Source organism: Plecotus auritus (assembly GCF_963455305.1).
Source record: "Plecotus auritus genome assembly, chromosome: 1".
NCBI lineage: Eukaryota > Metazoa > Chordata > Mammalia > Chiroptera > Vespertilionidae > Plecotus > Plecotus auritus.
Genome location: NC_137770.1, coordinates 124,694,926 through 124,714,115, shown reverse-complemented (window position 1 = coordinate 124,714,115; position 19,190 = coordinate 124,694,926). Strand labels below are relative to the sequence as shown.

The 19,190-nt window shown below is 46.3% G+C and overlaps 1 protein-coding gene across 1 annotated transcript; it reads right to left on the bottom strand.

Moving 5' to 3' along the window:
- Positions 1 to 16,870: 16,870 nt before the first annotated feature.
- LOC308245543 (SERPINE1 mRNA-binding protein 1-like) lies at positions 16,871 to 18,500 on the bottom strand. The gene has a single exon (XM_080662966.1). It carries the CDS (start codon positions 18,391 to 18,393, stop codon positions 17,215 to 17,217), a length of 1,179 nt encoding a protein of 392 aa, XP_080519092.1. The 5' UTR covers positions 18,394 to 18,500; the 3' UTR covers positions 16,871 to 17,214.
- Positions 18,501 to 19,190: the final 690 nt, after the last annotated feature.

The following is a 19,190-nucleotide window of genomic DNA, read 5'->3' as shown; positions in this document are numbered from 1 at the left end:
AGCTAACCACTATGGACTATACTACCTCTTGGAGTTAGAATCAAGGTCCGTGTGTCATCAGGGCCCAGCCTGCTTCTCCCAATGCACAATTATGCCCAAACCCTGCTTGTTTATGCCAGTGCCCTTGTCTCTGTCTCTCTATGTATTTCTTTCTCCATGAGTGTCTGTGCCTCCATCTCTCTCTCTTTCTGTGTCTGTTTATATCTTTTCTCTGTGGTATTTGTCAGTGTATATCTTTGTTCTGTGTGTGCATGTCTCTGGGTGTGTGTGCATTTATCTGTCTCTATTGCCCTATGAATAACTGAGAAAACGAATTCCACAATAGATGGGTGGATGGATGAATGGGTGAATGGATACATGGATGATGGATGGATGGTTGCACACATGGATAGATGGTGGACTGCCTCCATCCACAAGCAGCAGACATGGTAATGAGCAAGCACCTCCCGACCCAAGCATCGCTGGCAGCCAAGTCTCCCAGAGCCATTGATCAGTCTCCCCCTCTAATGCCCTCCCTCCCCGAGGCCTGTGCATTCCATTTCCGTCTTAACCCAAAGCTGCTTCCCCACGGCTTGGTGGCTTGTATCCAGTTTTATTGTTGATACAGATCTTTATCTGCCTTGGGCTTATAACTGACATTTAAATTACTCTGCAAACAATGAATCAATATTTATGGATTCTTGGACTGATGCATTTGTCAAACCTGGTGTCCTGAGCTTCTCCCAGGCCAAAAGGGGATGTGAGTCAAGGTCAAGGCTTTGTCTAATTAGAAATGGGAAGTGGTCTGCCTCTATTCAAAGTTCTCACCCTGGAATACAACTCTGTACCCCTAGACAATCTAACTAGACCAAGGCAGTTCCCCATTGGAAATTCAATTCCCTTCGCAAACAGTGGACATTTTCTGCATGTGCAGAGCATCGTGTTAAGCCTACATGAGAGACAAGGATGAATAAAATCAGGTCTCCATCTTTAGGGGTCCCCACACTAGGAGGAGACAGAGGTGAGCATAGGTAGCTACAAGCAGATTGCACCAAGGGTTGCAACAGAGATTCAAACACAGGTTGTGGGGAAAAATAAAGAAAAAATAATTCTAATAAGTGAAACTTCTTGGAGGGCTCCCTGAAGGAGGAAGGGCATACCAGGAGGGGAAACAATAGGGTCAATAAGACTTGGAGCTACAGACAGGTTTCACAGCTGAGGAAAAGGTTTGTGGGGAAGTGTCATAGAAAGGTAAACTGAGACCTGGCCCTCAAGAGCTCTGGACACCAAACTGAGGCATGTGGCTTTTCTTCTGCTGGTGAGGGGGAGCTGTTGAAGGGCTGAGATAGGGAGACACCCCCATAGAGCTGTGCCTTCAGGAGCTCCCTGGGAGCAGCAGGAAGTGGGGCCCTACGCTGGCAAGGGTGGAGGGTGGGAACATTGGGATACCCTAATGTGGAATCGCACCATCCCTGGGACTCATTTCCCAGGGCACAGCAGAATGGCTGGGCCATTTTTTTCTTGATCTTTTAACCATGGCCCTTGCCTGCCTTGAGACAAACAACAAACATGAAACCGGTGCTTCTGGGGCCTCTTTGGCACTGTGAGTTACGGAGGTGGCTTAATCGTGGAGGCCAGGCCTTTATCACCCTGGTGAATGCAAGCTCTGGTTCCAGGAAAACAGACAGCAAGCTCTGTCCCTGCACCTGCACGGACGTACTTTACTTGCCCAGGCAGCAATTTACTTGCCCAGCTGCCCTCACCACTCAACTGCAGAGACTCTCAAGTTGAAGCTCCCCTCCTGGCATCTCTCTGTACAGGGCATAGTCTGGGCATTGCGGAGGTGGGGTGTGAGCTCCCGGAGTTTGGGGAGGTGGTTGTGGGATCTGGAGAAGCTGCAAGGCATTTGCAGGGGTCAGCAGGGCTGCTTCTCCTCCATTAGGCTCAGTGGGCCTGGTGCGCTGGGAGTCCACAAGAATGTTAGAGACGCTTTTACAACCAAAAGAAGAAAATAAATATATTTGTCTTTATATCAACCCACTCATAAAATATAATTTTTAATATTTTTTAATGGAGAAATGGGGCCTGGTCATAATGTGGCCCCCCTGCCTAGACCTAGGCATTCAGTTTCACTTTTCTCTCAGTGGGAATGGAAACAGCCAGACGGAGCTGGGGTGAGGTCCCACCTACATGACTCAGTGGCTCTAACTCACTCTTTGCACCTCAGTTTCTGCATCTATGGAATGGGCTAATGGTCTGAACCTCACTGGTGGGTTGAGAAGGCTGGAGATGTGTACAGTGTCTAGCAGAAAGGCACTGGTACCTACAACTGTTGCTCATTTCCCCAAGCTCAGTTTATGTTCCACGTTCCCTGGGAAGTTTTCCCGACCATGCCAAGCCTCTTCCTGAATGTCTGTGCTGTTGGGGGCAAAGAGGCCAAGGCGCCTCAGCTTGTCTCTGTAGTTCTCACCTGGGCCGGGTCCAGGTCACACTCAGTAGGTGCTAGGTGTGGAGAGGCCATCCATGCCAAAGCAGCTGACCGGCCTGAGGGCAGGGGCCACACTTTACTCATCAATCTGTTTCCCACAGCGTACCCAGGGGTGTCTGTGACCCTTAGGTGGTTGAGGATCTCTAAAATTGTATGTGGAGCATCCTTGTAGTTTTCTCTTGTAGCTTAACAACTGAAGTTCACTGGTTCATTCAAATGCCAGTTGGGATGTGCACTCGGGCCTGTCCGAATTGCTAAGTCTCCTTGTGCCGCTCTTCTTCATCCTCCTGGCTCTGGCCACACACAAACCTCAGGGCCCTTGCAAATGCCGTCTGCCTCTCCAGCAGTGATCTTCTGCCCACAGTCTGCATGGCAGACTCCTCATTCTTCAGGTGTCATTTAGACATCACCCCCAGGGAGGCCTTCCCTGACCACCTTCCTAAAACGGCTCCTTTCATTAGTTCTTTTAGCTCTGAACCTGATGAACTTATTCATGGTATTTAACATGTTTCTTGTCCTCTCTCTCTCTCTCTCTCTCCCACACACACTCACACACACATCATGTAATTTCCTTAAGAGTGGAAATGTGGCCAATTTAAATCATTATTACTGTGTGACACAATACCTAGCACAAGGCTAGACTTCGAAATATATTTATCAAGTGAATAAGTGAGTGGAGGAGTTAGTTATCTCACTAAGAAAGATTGAGTGCTTACTGGGCCATCAGAGGTCTCTGTGCCCAATGCCTCCTGTGCCGTAGCAAGGTGACTTGTGCAGCCCGTGCAGGGGCCTGGAATGGCAAGGTATATGGGAGAGGGCAGCGGCCCCATCAGTGGTGCCCCAGGGCAGAGCTCCCCTGGGGAAGACTCTGACACTAAATGATCCAGACCCAGACACCTCACCGAAGCAGCAGACCCCCAGAAGGGAACACAGGGACTTTTGAGGGTTTAACTTGAATGCTTCATGCACGGAACGCAACACTGGGATTTTCACGCAGCTTCACTAGACCACTAGCCTGAGCTAATTATCATATACTTGTTTGAAAGAATCTAGCTTCACTCATTCAACCAACAAATGTGTAAAGGCTTCTCCCATGAGCCAGACACTGTGCTGAGGCAGCATGTTCAATGAGGAACAAATGCAGCCACTATCTGTGGTGAGTAAAGAACACTAGAGGAGACAGTGGGGCAAGGCATCCAGAACATCAGCTCTAGAGGGAACCTTAGACATGCGATTGGTATGCCCCAGAACCCCTGGAGGCCTGGGACCCTCCTCCGAGTTATTGCTTGCCTGGGCCTTTCCCTCGGAGACTGTGGGGCCAGGGTGAGAGAGAAGGACACCTCATAGGGGCCTGTGTGCCCGGCCTGAGGAAGAACTGTTCTTTGGGTGAGGGCTACTACCTTGAGGGTCAGGGTCTCTCTCTGTCCTCCCACCTAGCAGAGTATGCTGTGGGGTGGCAGGAGCTTCAGCACATGTAGGCCCACAGTGTCCCCCACCTCAGGCACCTGTCAGAGACCAGGCAGAAGGCACCTGGTGTGTGCCCCATGGCCTTGTCCAGCCTCTCGGAGACAAATGCCGCCTTGTTCGCCTGCATCTCCTGCCCGGAGGGGCTGCAGGCTAATGTGTGTGAGACTGTGTGTGTGTGCACACACATGAGAGTCAATGTGTCTGCTAATAAATACATGTGAGTACAAATGTATGTCTGTGAATATGAATGTGCATGTATCTGTGACTGTGGATGTGTGCAAATGCAGTGCATATGAATGAATATGTGTGAATGCAGCTGAATGTGTGTGTATGTGACTGATTGTGTGTGGCCATGTGCGAGTGTGGTTGCATGCACATGTAACAGGGTATATGCGAACATGGGGTAGCATGAGTGTGTGTGTGAGTGTGTGATAGTGTGTGCAGTGTGTGCGATGTGTGCGGTGGTGTGTGTGCTGGCTGTGGGCCCCAGCGGCCCCTCCCTGATTCTCCCACCTCCCTGGAAGGAAGATGCGGGAAGGGGCCAGATGGTCTCCTCTGACCCGCTATTTATCATCCCAGCAAAAGCTTATTCAGTTTAATGCTCTTCGGCAATTCATTTAAGGGCTCTGTTTGTTTCTGCTGATGAGGACTGTTAATTTGCACAGCGGTCTCATTAGGCCTAAACCACCAATTAATTCCTTTTGTTCTCATTAAATGGCTGATTCCAAAACATTTCCCAGACAACAATGGGCTGCCCCAGCCAGCCAGTCACCACCACAGGGGTGGCATGGAGCACGTATGAACTGGTCCCCAGGTCCCTGGCATGGCTACCCAGGCCGAGCTCTATAAACCCTTGGGTCCTGCCGGCCACAGCTGGGCCCAAAATCAAGGCCCAAAGACCATTACCTGGCTGGGTAGAGCAAAGTGGGCAGAGGGTAAGGGAGGATGCCCAGCAGAAAATGTTTGTACCAGCAGAGGCCTGGGCCTGGCACAGGTGCCTCTGGCTCCCTGGGGGCCCTGTAGGCAGGCCAGAGCCCGGGCCTGTTCTTCGTGCCTGGGCTGGGCATGTCCCCCAGGGAGCTCTTGACCACCTCCCAGCAGCACTGAGCCAGGGGGCTTGGGGGAGAGTAGGGATGGGAGGATGGTCTTGAGGCTGCACCCTGCTGCCCTGAGGGAGATCATCCCCACCCAACCCCTCCTGGGCATCAGTTTCCTCTGATAGAAAAGAGAGCCCTGGGCTACCAGCATGATGTCTATTTTGAAAGCCGCTGAGCCATTTTTTTTCATCCAAGCGCAGTCTCACAGTTTCATGAATACTAACAGATGCCCAGTATACACAGGGGATAAAAGCAGAGGTGCTCTAGTCGGAGCCCCACCCCACTTTCAGCCTCTCCGTTGCAGGGCCCTCCCATCTCTCCTCTGTCTCCTTCTCCCCCTCTCCTCTCCACTCCAAAAAAGGCATCTGTTACCCCCTCCTGGGTACCCTTAAGGGCTCCTAGGTACCAGGTGTGGAAGCCTCTGGACTAGCTGGTCTCTGAGAGTTCCAGGGCCATGTTTTTAAGGAGCTTAAACTGCCTGGGCCTCAACTCATTTTCTCCTCTGTTAGGGCAGCTATGTCATTGCCCACAATGCCCTAGTAAGAGGGAGGCAGGGGAATAAGAGGCTGGAGTGAATGACATCATACACAGCAAGCGCCATGGAAATTCCACGAGGAACAGCTGGATTTACAGCAGCGTGAGAATCCCCACCCCACCACTTCCTGGCTATTACTTAACCTCTAAGTTTGCTCATCTGTAAAATGGAAGTAACATGTGTACCTCTCTGCTGGAGTGATGAGGTGAGGGTTAAATGAGTCAATACCGAGTGCTTGGTAGATATGCAGTAATTGCTCGATAAATGTTACATGATGCACACTCCCAGCTCCTATTAGCTGCACAGTGACCTGCCCTACTTCCTTCCCCAGCCTCACCCAACCCCCCAATACACACACACCTCACACCTTCTCACTCATTGCAGCCTGCCAAGCCCATTGGACCTGGACTGCCTTCACCCCCACATAGAGTTACCAGATTTAACAAATAAAAATGCAGGATGCTAGTTAAATTTGAATTTAAGATAAACAACAAATAATTTCTATAAGTGTTTCAAATATCATATGGGTTATACTTTTCCTTAAATTATGATTTTATCTAAAATTGAATTTTACAGTGTATTTTATCTGGCAGCCTTATCCCCAACCCATGTCTGGTGAACTTCTTTTCATCCTTCCAGACTCAAATTAAGCATTGCCTCCTCCAGGAAGCCCACCATGATACCCCAATAAATGTAGCTATCCCTGTTATTGCCCTCTTGGCTCCCTAGGCTGGATCATCTCTATCTAGCTCTTATCACCACTCTTCACAATTCTTTGTGATAAGTAATCTACATGCCCATCTTTTCCATTATCTTTTGAGTTCTTTGGGGTGGTGGGGAGGGTATTTCACCTTGTACACTGTTCTACATGTAGTACATCTGTTCACCACTGTCTCTTCTATTCTCAGTGCGCACTGTACTTGGATGGGGAACTCCTTCCTGTCCTCACCACCAGACTGGGAAGGGCAGACAGGAGGTGGGACCTGGGACTGAGATAGCTGGTTGCCACTCAACAGATCCATTTTCCCTCTTCTTTAGTAACAAAGCCCTGCTGGGGCAGCATAGTACCTAGCTTAAAGACGTTTCCCGGTCTCCCTTGCAGGCAGGTAAGGCCACGTGATTAAGTGATGGCCAGTGGGTGTTATATAGGAATTCCAAGAGGGCTGGGAGGTGGTGACTTCCCTTCCCTCTTTTCTGCTGGAATTATAGATGTGCTGACAGGAGCTCCAGCAGCTATCGTGGAGCATGAAGTGACCTTGAAGATGGTGGAGCAGAAAGATAAAGAGAGTGTGGCCCAGATTATTTTGTGGAGTCAACATTCCAGCCCTCCAATGTACACTATAAAGAACTGTGATGATCTGAAATTGTGCCCTATGTGTAAGCTAACAAGTTAGCCTGACACAGTTTCATGAATGCTAACCGAAGACACCCGGCTCCTGGGTCAGAAAGAAAGTACTTCATCATTCATGACACAGCAGGCAGCATGAGCGTCATGTTCAAGTCAGTTTCTACTAGTTCTCTTTGTTCCCCATCCTTTGGGGCAATGCAGAGAAATCTAGTTTGATGCTGCAAATGCTGTGGGTTTGTGTCACAGGTAAGGAACCCTAAGTGTCCTGGCAGGTTTTAAGGAAATAGCAGAAATAACTCAAGAAAGAGACATTATAACTCTGTTGGCCTCATTGCATAACTCCTGTGCTGTCTGCCCAGAACTCTCCTCTTTTGGGTAACAGCACCCTCACTTCTTTTGGGAACTATCCCTCCCCCTCACCTACCCACCAGTGAAGTTATGGAGGAGATCACCAAACAAAGCACCCACCCCCAGCCACAGGGCAGCACCGGGCATATTACTCAATTTGGACCAATAGAGTTCTTCCCAGGGATTTCCATTTGAGATGAAGGCTAGAAATCTATGGGTGGGAGTTATGGGCAGTCAGGGCACTCAGTCTTATAAAGGAAATCGATCTCAGAGGCTAACACTTGATGAGATGAGACACAACAAGGGTCCTCTTGGTGATGCTGCTCAGGTGCCTGGGAGCCCACTGCCCTGCTTTTTCTGTAGGTCAGTCCCACAAATCAATGAAGCCTCTTCTGCCCGACTAGTTTGAAAGGGATTGTCGTGAACTGCATCACAGAATCCTCATGACTACCTTCCCAATTGGGTCTGGGGACCTTAGACAGAGACTGATTGGCCTCCTATGTGTCCACCGTGTGTCAGCCTTTGGGAGAAGGCAAAGAAACACACAACCAAACCGCCAGTGGACAATCCATGCAAAACGCCGCCGGGACCACTCCAGTGAAGGGTGTGCCTCAGACCACATGGTTAAGGGAAGACAAAAGGTTTTCTGCCCGTCTCCATGCCACTGTGCAGATTGAACCATTGGAGTGAACCAGGGAAGGAGGCCTCAGTGACCTTGGTTACCTGCTGGCAAGTACACAATCTCAGCCCACCCCACCACAGCCAGCCCTGAGAAAGCAGGTGCTGCCGCAATCTCCACATTATTAGAATTCATTTCCATATGTTTCTTTCGTCTTCTCTCCAGGATAATTGTTCTTCTGGGGCTTGAGGTGTGGGAGGGCAGGAGGTGTGCATTCCTGTTTATCAACTCACTAAATGCTTGCTTTAAATTAAAACCCACACCACATGCTGGCTCACACAGGAATAATATTAAGACCAACCATTTGCCTGCCTTCTGCTATCAATGCCAGTCTTATTTAAACCTGCTTTTTCTTCTCACCTGGGGACACCATTCTGGAAACATCTAATGGTAACCTAGTTCCTACACTCCCAGTCCTTTTTTTTTTTTCTTTAAATTTGGGAGGCCCTGCTCAACTTAAGAGGACACATAGACTAGATGATCCCTTTGTACCCTTTACTCTGTCAGCCAAACCCTATTCAAACAAAGGGTCTGTTGTATCCGTTAACAAAGTTATTATTGTACCTTCTCTGTGCCAGGGTCAAGATTTTGTCCTTCACATGCATTGTCTCATCCAATCTGATCTAATACTCCCAATAAACCCGAGAGAGGTATGACTATCCCTTTCCAGAGGAGAAAACAGAGGTTCAAAGAGGAAGTAGAGTGACCTTGACGAGGTCACTCAGCTGGCAGGCAGTGGAGCTGGCACTCCTGCCCACAGCTGTCTCAATTTAAAGCCACCCCTCTACTCAGCAATTCACATCAATCCTACCTCCACTATCCAGCTGCTCTCCCACCAACCTGTGGCCAATAAAGTAGGATGTCAGTGGTTCTGTGTGTGTGCTGGATCCAGCCTTATGTGGACCAGACTGGTGGCCACTCACCTAGAGGGATTGGACCAAGGGGAAGAAGGCTTCTGCTGCTGCCCCAAATCTAAGCTTCAGTTGCCTTCCATTGACTGAAGTGTGTCCATTAATCCCTTGGATTAAGTTATGTGGTCCCTGGGCACCCTCTTTAAAATATGCCCACTCTCAGAGTATCAGTTATCTACCGCTGCAAAACAAAGAGTCCCAAAGCTTAGTGGCTTCACACAACCACCATCCTGTTTCCTCACTCTTCTGTGCGCAGGAATTTGGCTGGGCTTTCCTGAGCAGGTCCTGCTGGTCTCCTTGGGGGGCACTCATGCAGCCGCACTCACCTGGCAGCTGCATGACTTAAGATGACCTTGGAGTGTTGGCTGATTGTTATCATTAGCTGGGGCTCTGCTCAGAAATCCCATATGTCACTTCCATTGCATTTCCTTGCTCAAAGCAAGTCACAAAGGGTGGAGATGGGCAAAGGGGCAGACACAGAGATGGGAGGAATTTGGGAATTTGGGGCTTTTTTTTTTTTTTTTTGCAACTTGCCACATTTGGGAAGCTTAGTGACTTAAGGTGCCTCTTAATTAGATTTTCTCAACCTCGGTACTACTGACCTACTGGCCAGGTAATTCAGGTGGTTCTTTGCTATGGGGGCTGCCATGTGCATTTCGAGATATTAGCAGCATCTCTGGCCTCTGCCCACTAGATGCCAAGAGTGCCACCCGCACCCAGTGTGACAACCAAAAATGTCTGCAGACATTGCCTAATGTCTCTCAGGGGCATTGGCCTGTTTGAGGACTGCTGGTCCAAGCTCAGGGCCCCGGAAGGTGTTCCCTAAGCCCTTCTCAGTGGGTCCCCACAGGTCCTATGATTGCACCCCTCAGTGCTGGCCAATAAGAGAGAGAGAGAGAGAGAGAGAGAGAGAGAGAGAGAGAGAGAGAGAGAGAGAGAGAACTTTGACAGTGGGAAGCAGGCGGTGCAATATGGAAACCCAGCCCCCACCCTTGCCAGCTCTGCTTGACATGGGCACTCACGGGCAGGACAGGGTCACCAGAGGCCACCTCAGCCCTGCCAGCCTGTGGCAGAGGAGGGCCCTGTTTCAGCTTTGGCGGGCCTGACTCAGGGGTTCCCGGCTCCAGGTGGCCTGCCCTCGACTGCCCACTGGCTCACTTGGCTAGGCCGGGAGCGAGTCCAGCCTCGATGACCCAGCCTTCATACTTGCCCAGCTCCAGCCAGTTCTATCCCCAGGCAGGCTTGGGCCTGTTCTGAGTGGACTGAGGACTGGAATAGCAGCCACCTGCAGCCACCCTGAGGCGCATCATTGCCTGAAATCCCAGCAGCTGATCTGCAAATACGGCCAGCTCTGCCTTCAAACCACACCCAGAGCCTGACCACCTCGCACTCCTCCCACTGCCACCACTCTGGAGCCAGCCTCCTGCACCTCCCATCACATGGCCCTCCCTCTGTTCTATGGTCTAGGCTCCACCTGGCAGCTGTGTGTGATCCTGCTAAGACGTAAGTGTGATCATGGCACATCTCTGTTCAACTCTCCAGTGGTTCCCATGCTCTCAGAGGCAAAGCCCAAGTCTCCACAGTGAGCGGCTAGCAAGGCCCGTGGGATCTGGGCTGCTGCTCCCTGCCCTCGCCTCCTGCTGCTCTTCTCCTGGCTCAGCTGCTGAGTCCTTGCTCCTTGCTGAACCTGACACGCCCTGCCTCAGGGCCTTTGCACTGGCCTCTTTGTCTGGAATGCTCTTCCCCCACATTCACAGGCTCCCCCTTGGCATCAGTCAGGTCTTTTCCCAAAGTCATCATTTCCAAGGGCTTCCTTCAGTCATCCTTTCAAAAATGCCAACCCCATCACTCACAGTGTCTTTATTCTCTCCATGGCATTCATCTCACAAGCCAGCATGTGACCCATCTTATTTTCCCTTGTTTGTTGTCAGTCTCCTCTACTAGCATGAGTTCCACAGGGCAGGGGTTTTATTTCTTCCTTCACTGTTGTACCCCTAGTGCCTAAACAGTGCTGGGTGCATAGCAGGGGCTCAGTAAGAATTTTCTAAGTGATGGATTGAATGATTAAGTGAATAAATAAATCCTATGCAGGACAGGGAACACACAGGTTCTGGAACCAGCCTGAGTTCTTCAAGCCCCCTGTGCCTGTGGATGGGGGGCATGGAAGACCCCCTTCCAGCCTCAGCCCCAGCCAGTCCTTCCAGAATCCATCCTCCTCCTCCTCTCTCTCCCCACCCCCTGTCTCCCTCAGGCCTTCCTCCTCCAGCCTCTCTCCTGTCCCTGCTAGGAGCTCAGCAGGCCCGGCTGTGAGGCTTGTTAGCTCTGTCAGCCCTGAGAAATGGTGGGGTTCCATCTGGGGGCTCTAACCATCTGGCTCTGGGAAGGGAGGAGAAAGGAGAAACCAGCCTGGAGGGTAATGCTGCAGAGCAGAGGTGGGGGACAGGACACCTCACCATCTGGCCAAGGTGGGAGCTGGTCCTAACACCTGCATCCCCAGCCACATTTTTACTCATGCAAACACACACACACTTACCTGACCCAGCATCGGCCCCTCCTTCCCTCTCTAGTGTCTCCTACTCCCTTACTAGAATGAGAAGCTGCTCAGGGTGTCAACCACCTGACCCTGAACGGGTATGAGGAGCCAGGGCAGTGACACCTCATCCCCCAGACCTTCCTAGAGAGTGATTTTCTCCATTTCATGGGCGAGGAAACTGACATCTGCCCTATTTGAAATGTTTACACAAGCATTTATGCACTTTTATAATAAAAAATAAAACTAGTTACATGTTACATATAAGTTAAATGACTGTGAGATAAAAGAATAAATGGAAGAAAAAGAGAGAAACAGATGTAAAAACAGAGAAAAGAGACAGAGGAAAGAAGGGAGGGTCTCGCTTCCATTTCCCTATGAGAGAATGGGTGCCCCCACCCTTACCACTGATCACATGTGAGCACTGAAAATTAGTGCTTCTTCTGGTACTGCTATAGTCACTGATGTGACAGACCAAAAATATGTAGAACATATAATGACTCCTGGTAGAGTTAACGCTGCTGTATGATACATGGGGAAAGTTGTAAAGAGAGTAAATTCCAAGAGTTCTCATCACACGAACTTTTTTTTTTCTTTTTGTTGTATATACATGAAAAGATGGCTGTTAGCTGAAAAACTTGTGTTGACCATTTCACAATATATGTAAATCAAACTATCATGCTGTATGTCTTAACTTACACAGGGATACATGTCAATTATTTTTCAATAAAATTAGAAAAATGTGTTAAGGTGAGCATGTTCACCAACCCCCCCAACCCCACCCAGTCCCCCAAAGAAACACCCCTCATCCTCCACTCAGTTCCTCCCTCCTCCCTCCTCTGGGGCAGGGTAGGGTGGCTTCTTTGTGGAGGAAGGGGGTTACCTTGACCTCTAAGTAATACAGTACTGTGGGAGATTGGTGGGGAAAAGGAGAAAGAAGGTGCCTAGACTGGGGGCAGAGGGAGGTTTGGGGTCTTTGGGGGAACTAGTGGGCCCAATGGAGTATGAGGAAACTCGATGGGAGAGAAAGGGGGTTAATAAGTGTTGCTGTGGGCTGTGTATTTAAATCTCTTTTAATTTCCTTTGAGAAACTTGAGTAAATAATAATTTTTTTAAATTACTGGGGATTTCTGAACACTGCTTTCTAAATGCCATACTCACTGAGGCTCCTAAGGGCTACACAGGCTAAACAGCATCTTCTGGTTGGCAGAGGCTTTGCATATATTATTTCACAGCCACAACAAACCCAGGAAGCAAACAATATTATACACCCAATTTTAAGATCAGGAAACTGAGCTTCAAAAAATTGAACATAAAAGGTAAAGCTGGGCTGTGACAGCAAGTCCTGTGTACCTTTCATGACCCACACTGCCTCCCTTCAGCCTGTGTGCTCAGAGCAGTGGCCCTTGGTCCCGGCACCAGAGTCACATGGAGAGTGCAAAAAATGAACAGTCTCTGGTTCTACCCCCTGGAGCAGGGCCTGGGCAATGGAATTTTTATCAAGTGAATGTCTAATGTTGAGCTAAAGTAATCTTGAGCAAAGAGAACAAAGATGGAGGCATCACACTGCCTGATTTCAAACTATATTATAAAGCTATAGTCATCAAAACTGTATGAGTCTGGTAAAAAACAGACATAAAGACCAATGAAACTGAATAGAGAGCTCAGAAATAAACCCACAGATATAGAGTCAACAAATTTCCAACAAAGGAGTCAAGAATATTCAATGGGGAAAGAAAGTCTCTTTAATAAATGGTGTTGAGAAAACTGGAATAAAATTGGGCCCTTATCTTATATCATACACTCAAAATGGATTAAATACTTCAATGTAAGATTTGAAACCAAAAAAGTCCCTGAAGAAAATATAGTGGGAAATCTCCTTGACGTTGGTCTTAGCAATAATTCTTTGGATTTGACATCAAAAGCACAGGCAACAGAAAAAAATATAAACAACTTGGACTACACAACACTAAAAAGTTTGCAAAGGAAACAATCTACAAAAGGAAAGGGCAGCCTAGGAAATGGGAGAAAATGTTTGTGAGCCACATATCTGACAAGGAGTCAATATCTAAAATATGTAAGGAACTCATTCAATTCGTCAGCAAAACAAACAAATAAATAAATTTTAAAATGGGCAAACAACCTGAATAAACATTTTCCGGAGATATACAGATGGCCAACAAGTACATAAAAACACGCTCAATATTACTAATTATCAGGGAAATGCAAATTAAAACCACAATGAAATATTACTTTATACCTGTTAGATTGACTATTATTAAGAAGTCAAAATATGAAAAGAGTTGTTGAGGATATGGAGAAAAGGGAATTCTCATGCACAGTTGGTAAGAATGTAAATTTGTACAACCACTATGGGAAACAATGTGCAAGTTCCTTAAAAAAGTTAAAAATAGAACTACCTTATGATCCAGCAATCCCTTCAGGGTACAAAATAAAACCACTATATGGAAGAGATATATTTATTCCTATGTTCATTGCAGCATTATTTAGTAGCCAAGGAAAGAGTCTAAATGTTCATTGACAGATGAATAGATAAAGTGTGATATATAAAGAAAATGGGATATTAAACAGACTTAAGAAATAAGAAAATCCGGCCATTTGCAACAACACAAATGGACATGGAGGACATTATGCTAAGTAAAATAAGCCAGATACAGAAAGACAGATATTAAGTGGTCTCAGTTATGTATGGAATCTAAAAAATAAAAAAGTGAACTCCAATGGAATAGAATAGAGAACCCAGAAATTGACCCAAGCCACTATGCTCAATTAATATTCGACAAAGGAGGCATGAACATACAATGGAGTCAAGACAGTCTCTTCAATAAATGGTGTTGGGAAAATTGTACCAAAAAAATTAAGATACATAGGGATAAACTTAACTAAGGAGGTAAAAGACCTATACGTGGAAAACTACAGGACACTGAAAAAAGAAATAGAGGAAGACGTAAACAGATGGAAGAACATACCATGTTCATGGATTGGGAGCATCAACATCATTAAAATGTCCATACTACCCAAAGCAATCTATAGATTCAATGCACTCCCCATTAAAATACCAACGGCATATTTCACAGACCTAGAAAGAACTCTCCAAAAATTCATCTGGAATAACAAAAGACCCCGAATAGCCACAGCAATCCTGAGAAAGAAGAACAAAGTAGGGGGTATCTCAATACCAGATTTCAAGCTGTATTACAAAGCCACTGTTCTCAAAACTGCCTGGTACTGGCCCAAGAACAGACATATAGATCAATGGAATAGAATAGAGAACCCAGAAATCGACCCAAATCACTATGCTCAATTAATATTTGACAAAGGAGGCATGAACATACAATGGAGTCAAGACAGTCTCTTCAATAAATGGTGTGGGGAAAATTGGACAGATACATGCAAAAAAAAATGAAACTAGACCATCAACTTACACCATACACAAAAATAAACTCAAAATGGATCAAGGACTTAAACATACGATGAGAAACCATAAAAATACTAGAGGAATCCACAGGCAGGAAAATCTCTGACATATGCCGAAGCAATTTCTTCACCGATACTGCTCCTAGGGCAATGGAAACTGAAGAGAAAATAAACAAATGGGACTACATAAAAATTAAAAGCTTTTGGACAGCAAAGGAGACCATCAATAAAACAACAAGAAAGCGCACTGTATGGGAGAACATATTTGCCAATGTTATCACCGATAAGGGCTTAATCTCCAACATTTACAGGGAACTCATACAACTTAACAAAAGAAAGATAAACAATCCAATAAAAAAATGGGCAACGGACCTAAATAGATACTTTTCCAAAGAAGACAGAAGGAAGGCCAAAGGCATATGAAAACATGCTCAAAGTCACTAATCATCCGAGAGATGCAAATCAAAATGACAATGAGGTACCATCTCACACCTGTTAGAATGGCTATCATCAACAGACGACAAGTGCTGTCGAGGATGCGGAGAAAAATGAATCCTTGTGCACTGCTGGTGGGAATGCAGACTGGTGCAGCCACTGTGGAGAACAGTATGGAGTTTCCTCAAAAAACTAAAAATGGAACTCCTATTTGACCCAGTGATCCCACTTCTAGGAATATATCCCAAGAAACTAGAAACACCAGTTAGAAAGGATACATGCAACCCTATATTCATAGCAGCACAATTCACCATAGCTAAGATTTGGAAACAGCCTAAGTGCCCATCAGCAGATGAGTGGATTAAAAAACTGTGGTACATCTACCCAATGGAATACTACGCTGCAGTAAAAAAGGAGTTCTTACCATTTGCAACAGCATGGATAGAACTGGAGAGCATTATGCTAAGTGAAATAAGCCAGTCAGAGAAAGATAAATATCACATGATCTCACTCATTTATGGAATATAATGACTAACATAAACTGATGAACAAAAACAGATCCAGAGACAGAGAAGCATTGATCAGACCATCAAACCTCAGAGGGAAGGTAGGGGAGGGTGGGGGTAAAGGGGAGAGATCAACCAAAGGACTTGTATGCATGCATATAAACCTAACCAATGGACACAGACAACAGGGGGGTGAGGGCATGAGTAGGGGGGTGTGGGGGGTAATGGGAGAATAAGAACACATATGTAACACCTTAATCAATAAAGAAATTTTTTATTTTTTTATTTTTTTATTTTTTTTTAAGATTTTTGGCTTATATTTCATGGGTGGTGATGCTGTTCCAACCTTAGAAAGTAAAGCTGTCTGCTTTCCAAATTCCAAAAAGTAACACACTCCCACATCTTACCATACTAATCAGGCCCTTTGGTTTCTTTAGAACGGGAAGGGATAAAGGATCGTTGATTATGGGTATATAATTTTGATTTGGGACCTTTCACAAACAAATCATATCAAGTGGCCAGAAGCAGTTTAAAATAATATTAATTAACCAAATCAACTTTGTTATCCCCACCCTGTTGGAGGGGGAAAAGCCCAACACCCATAAAAACTATTTCACCTGAAAGGATGTGTTTTTCAACAATAAGTCGTTTAAACAACTTTCCATTAGACTGTAAGGTAACTAGTTTGGTTTTGAAATGGGAAAGTCACACACTTTCAAATATAGTTGAAATTGTCAATCAATTATAAATTGAACTTAATGAACTATGCAGGAGCGAGGATTAATAAACCAATGTGCTTTGAATTTGTTCAAGTCTGATATTTCTGTATATAAAGATTTAGCATATAACAGCTATCATGAGAAGTGAATAAGGATTTTCCCCAGAAATAAAAATATTAAAACTAAGTTAAAATACGTAAAGTCATTAGTATTCCACATAGCATAAATTTTGACAATCAGAGTTTACATGTCCCAGTTGACCATATGTGTAAATGCAAAGCAGGTACTAAAACGGATATTATGTCCAATATTTAAAACCAGTTTGTAACTGGGAGAACATCTAAATCCTTAATTAAAAAACACAAATGAAGTGAAAGCTTTAAACTGGTACACATGTTCACACCTATATTTCAAGTTTGGAAATGCATATTTGCAAGCAGCAATACAAAATATCCATGAAGTAATGCATAATCTCTGAAAATTATGAAAACATCCCTGCTACCAATACATTTCTAAATACAAAACTGACTACCATATTTGTTACTTCTGTGTAGCGAGAGAAGTTCATTTTCAAAACAGATAAAATTCAGTCTGTAGGTGTGAATGATATGAATGACAGTCTCTTTTTTTTTTTTTTTTTTTTTTAATTTCTTAGACGGTTGGGATCCTTAAGCATGCAAAACCTCAGAGAAGTAGGGTCCACAAAGGAACCAGGGTTATCTTATGGCATCCAGTTAAGCCAGAGCTGGGAATGCCTCTGGGTCATCTACATCAGGAGCAGACGCACTTGACTTGTCAGTCCTGCTGCCTCGGTTTGGACGTCCACCACGCCCACGGCCACCTCGTCCTCCCCTGCCACCACGTCCTGGGCGGCCAAGGTCTCCAAAATTGATCTCCAACTGAGACGTTATATCATTTGCTGGCTTCCGGAAATGATGGTCCATAACCGAATCTTCAGCGTGAGCCTCTTCACTCTTTGACTTATGAAGAACAAATCCCTTCTTCCACTGACCATCAGCACCTTCATTTGGTTTCCGTATATTAAATTCTACTTTTGCCCGGTCCTTATTTTGAATAGCCTTCCACTCATCCAAAGTCATTTCTTTTGGACCCTCTTCCTTTACTTCTTCAACTTCGTTTTCCTTATTTTCAGTGTCTGCAACTGGATGTTCTTCACCTTCAGGTGTTTCCTCAGTCACATTTGGTTGCTCCAAGTCAGTTAATTCATCTTTGACAGTTCCCCAGTTGTGAGATCCGCTACCTCCACGTTTGTCCTCGTGCTTCAGGCCACTGTAATGTGAGAAAGAAGATCTATCACTTCCACTATGCCTATCAAATTCACGTTTGCCACGAGAGTCAAATCCATCTCCTCGGCCCATTCCGCGTCCACGTCCTCCTCGACCTCTTCCAAGACCACCCCGGCCTCGGATAGGCCGGTCAATAATCGGTCTATCAACTGAAAATTCTCCTCCTTCACCCTTTTCTTCAAGTGGCTTTTCAAATCGTCTTTCACGAGGTGGTCGCCGTTCTGGTCTCCTATCAATTATTTTCCCTTCACCCTGAAGTTGTTGATCAGGTCTTCTTCCAACACGTCTTATTCCTTCTTTCTTAAGCGCCACGGGCGGCTGCGTCTCCTCTTTCTTGTCAGCCACGCCGACGTTGGACGGCAGCGGGTTCTTGCGTTCTTTCTGCGACTCTTTACGCAGCTGTTTGCCTGCCGCATTGGAGTTGGTCTGGGCTGCGGCCTGAGCTGCGCTCTTAGCCCCAGGGCCCCCAACACCGCCCCCGCCGGCTTCTTTTTTCTTGTTCTCTGCTGCCTTCAACACCTCGAAGGGGTCCGATTCGTCGTCAAATAACTGGTCGAATCGGTTGGTGACCACGCAGCCGAAGCCTTCCTGTAAATGCCCAGGCATGATGGTGGCTCGGCGGCGCGTTCCTCCACGGATTGCAGCGGGCCGCGCCGAGCCAGGAGCGCCTGCTTCAGCTCTTCCCACAAGATGGCCGAGCCGAGAGAGGGGGGCCGTCTTCTCTCAATAAAGAAATTTTTTAAAAAGTGAACTCATTGAAACAGAATGGTGGTTACCAGAGGCTGGAAGATGGGAGGAAAAGGGAGAGATATTGATCAAATGGTGCAAACTTTTAGTTATAAGATTAAGTTCTTAAGTCCTAATGTATAGCACAGCGACTAAAGTTAATAATAATGTATTGTATACGTGAAATTTGCTAAAAGAGTAGATCTCTAGTTTTCAACATGCAAACACACAAACACAGAAATGTTAACTATGTGAGGGGATAGATATGTTAACTAGCTTGGTTATGGTAATCATTTCACAATTTCTACGTATATTAAAACATCAGGTTGTATACCTTAAATGTATACAATTTCATTTGTCAATCATACCTCATAAACCTGGGGGAAGTGGGGGGCAGAATCTAATGTTGGTTGGCCCCTAGACCAAATGTCAATAATCAATGAAATAAGTTGGGGGACAATGTGGCTGTATAGTGGGCTGAGTCAATCCTCTGAGCATGGAGGTGTCTTCACACCAGAATGGGTCAGTATGGTGCTCTACAGAGCAGGCAGACCTGGTGGCATAAACCAAGAGAGTGGGCCATTCAATTTGCCCACCACAGGTCAAATGGGTGGGCCCTAGCATACCAAGACCATTTTGAACAAGGGTTTTGGGGCTGTGGCATGAGGAGAGAGAGA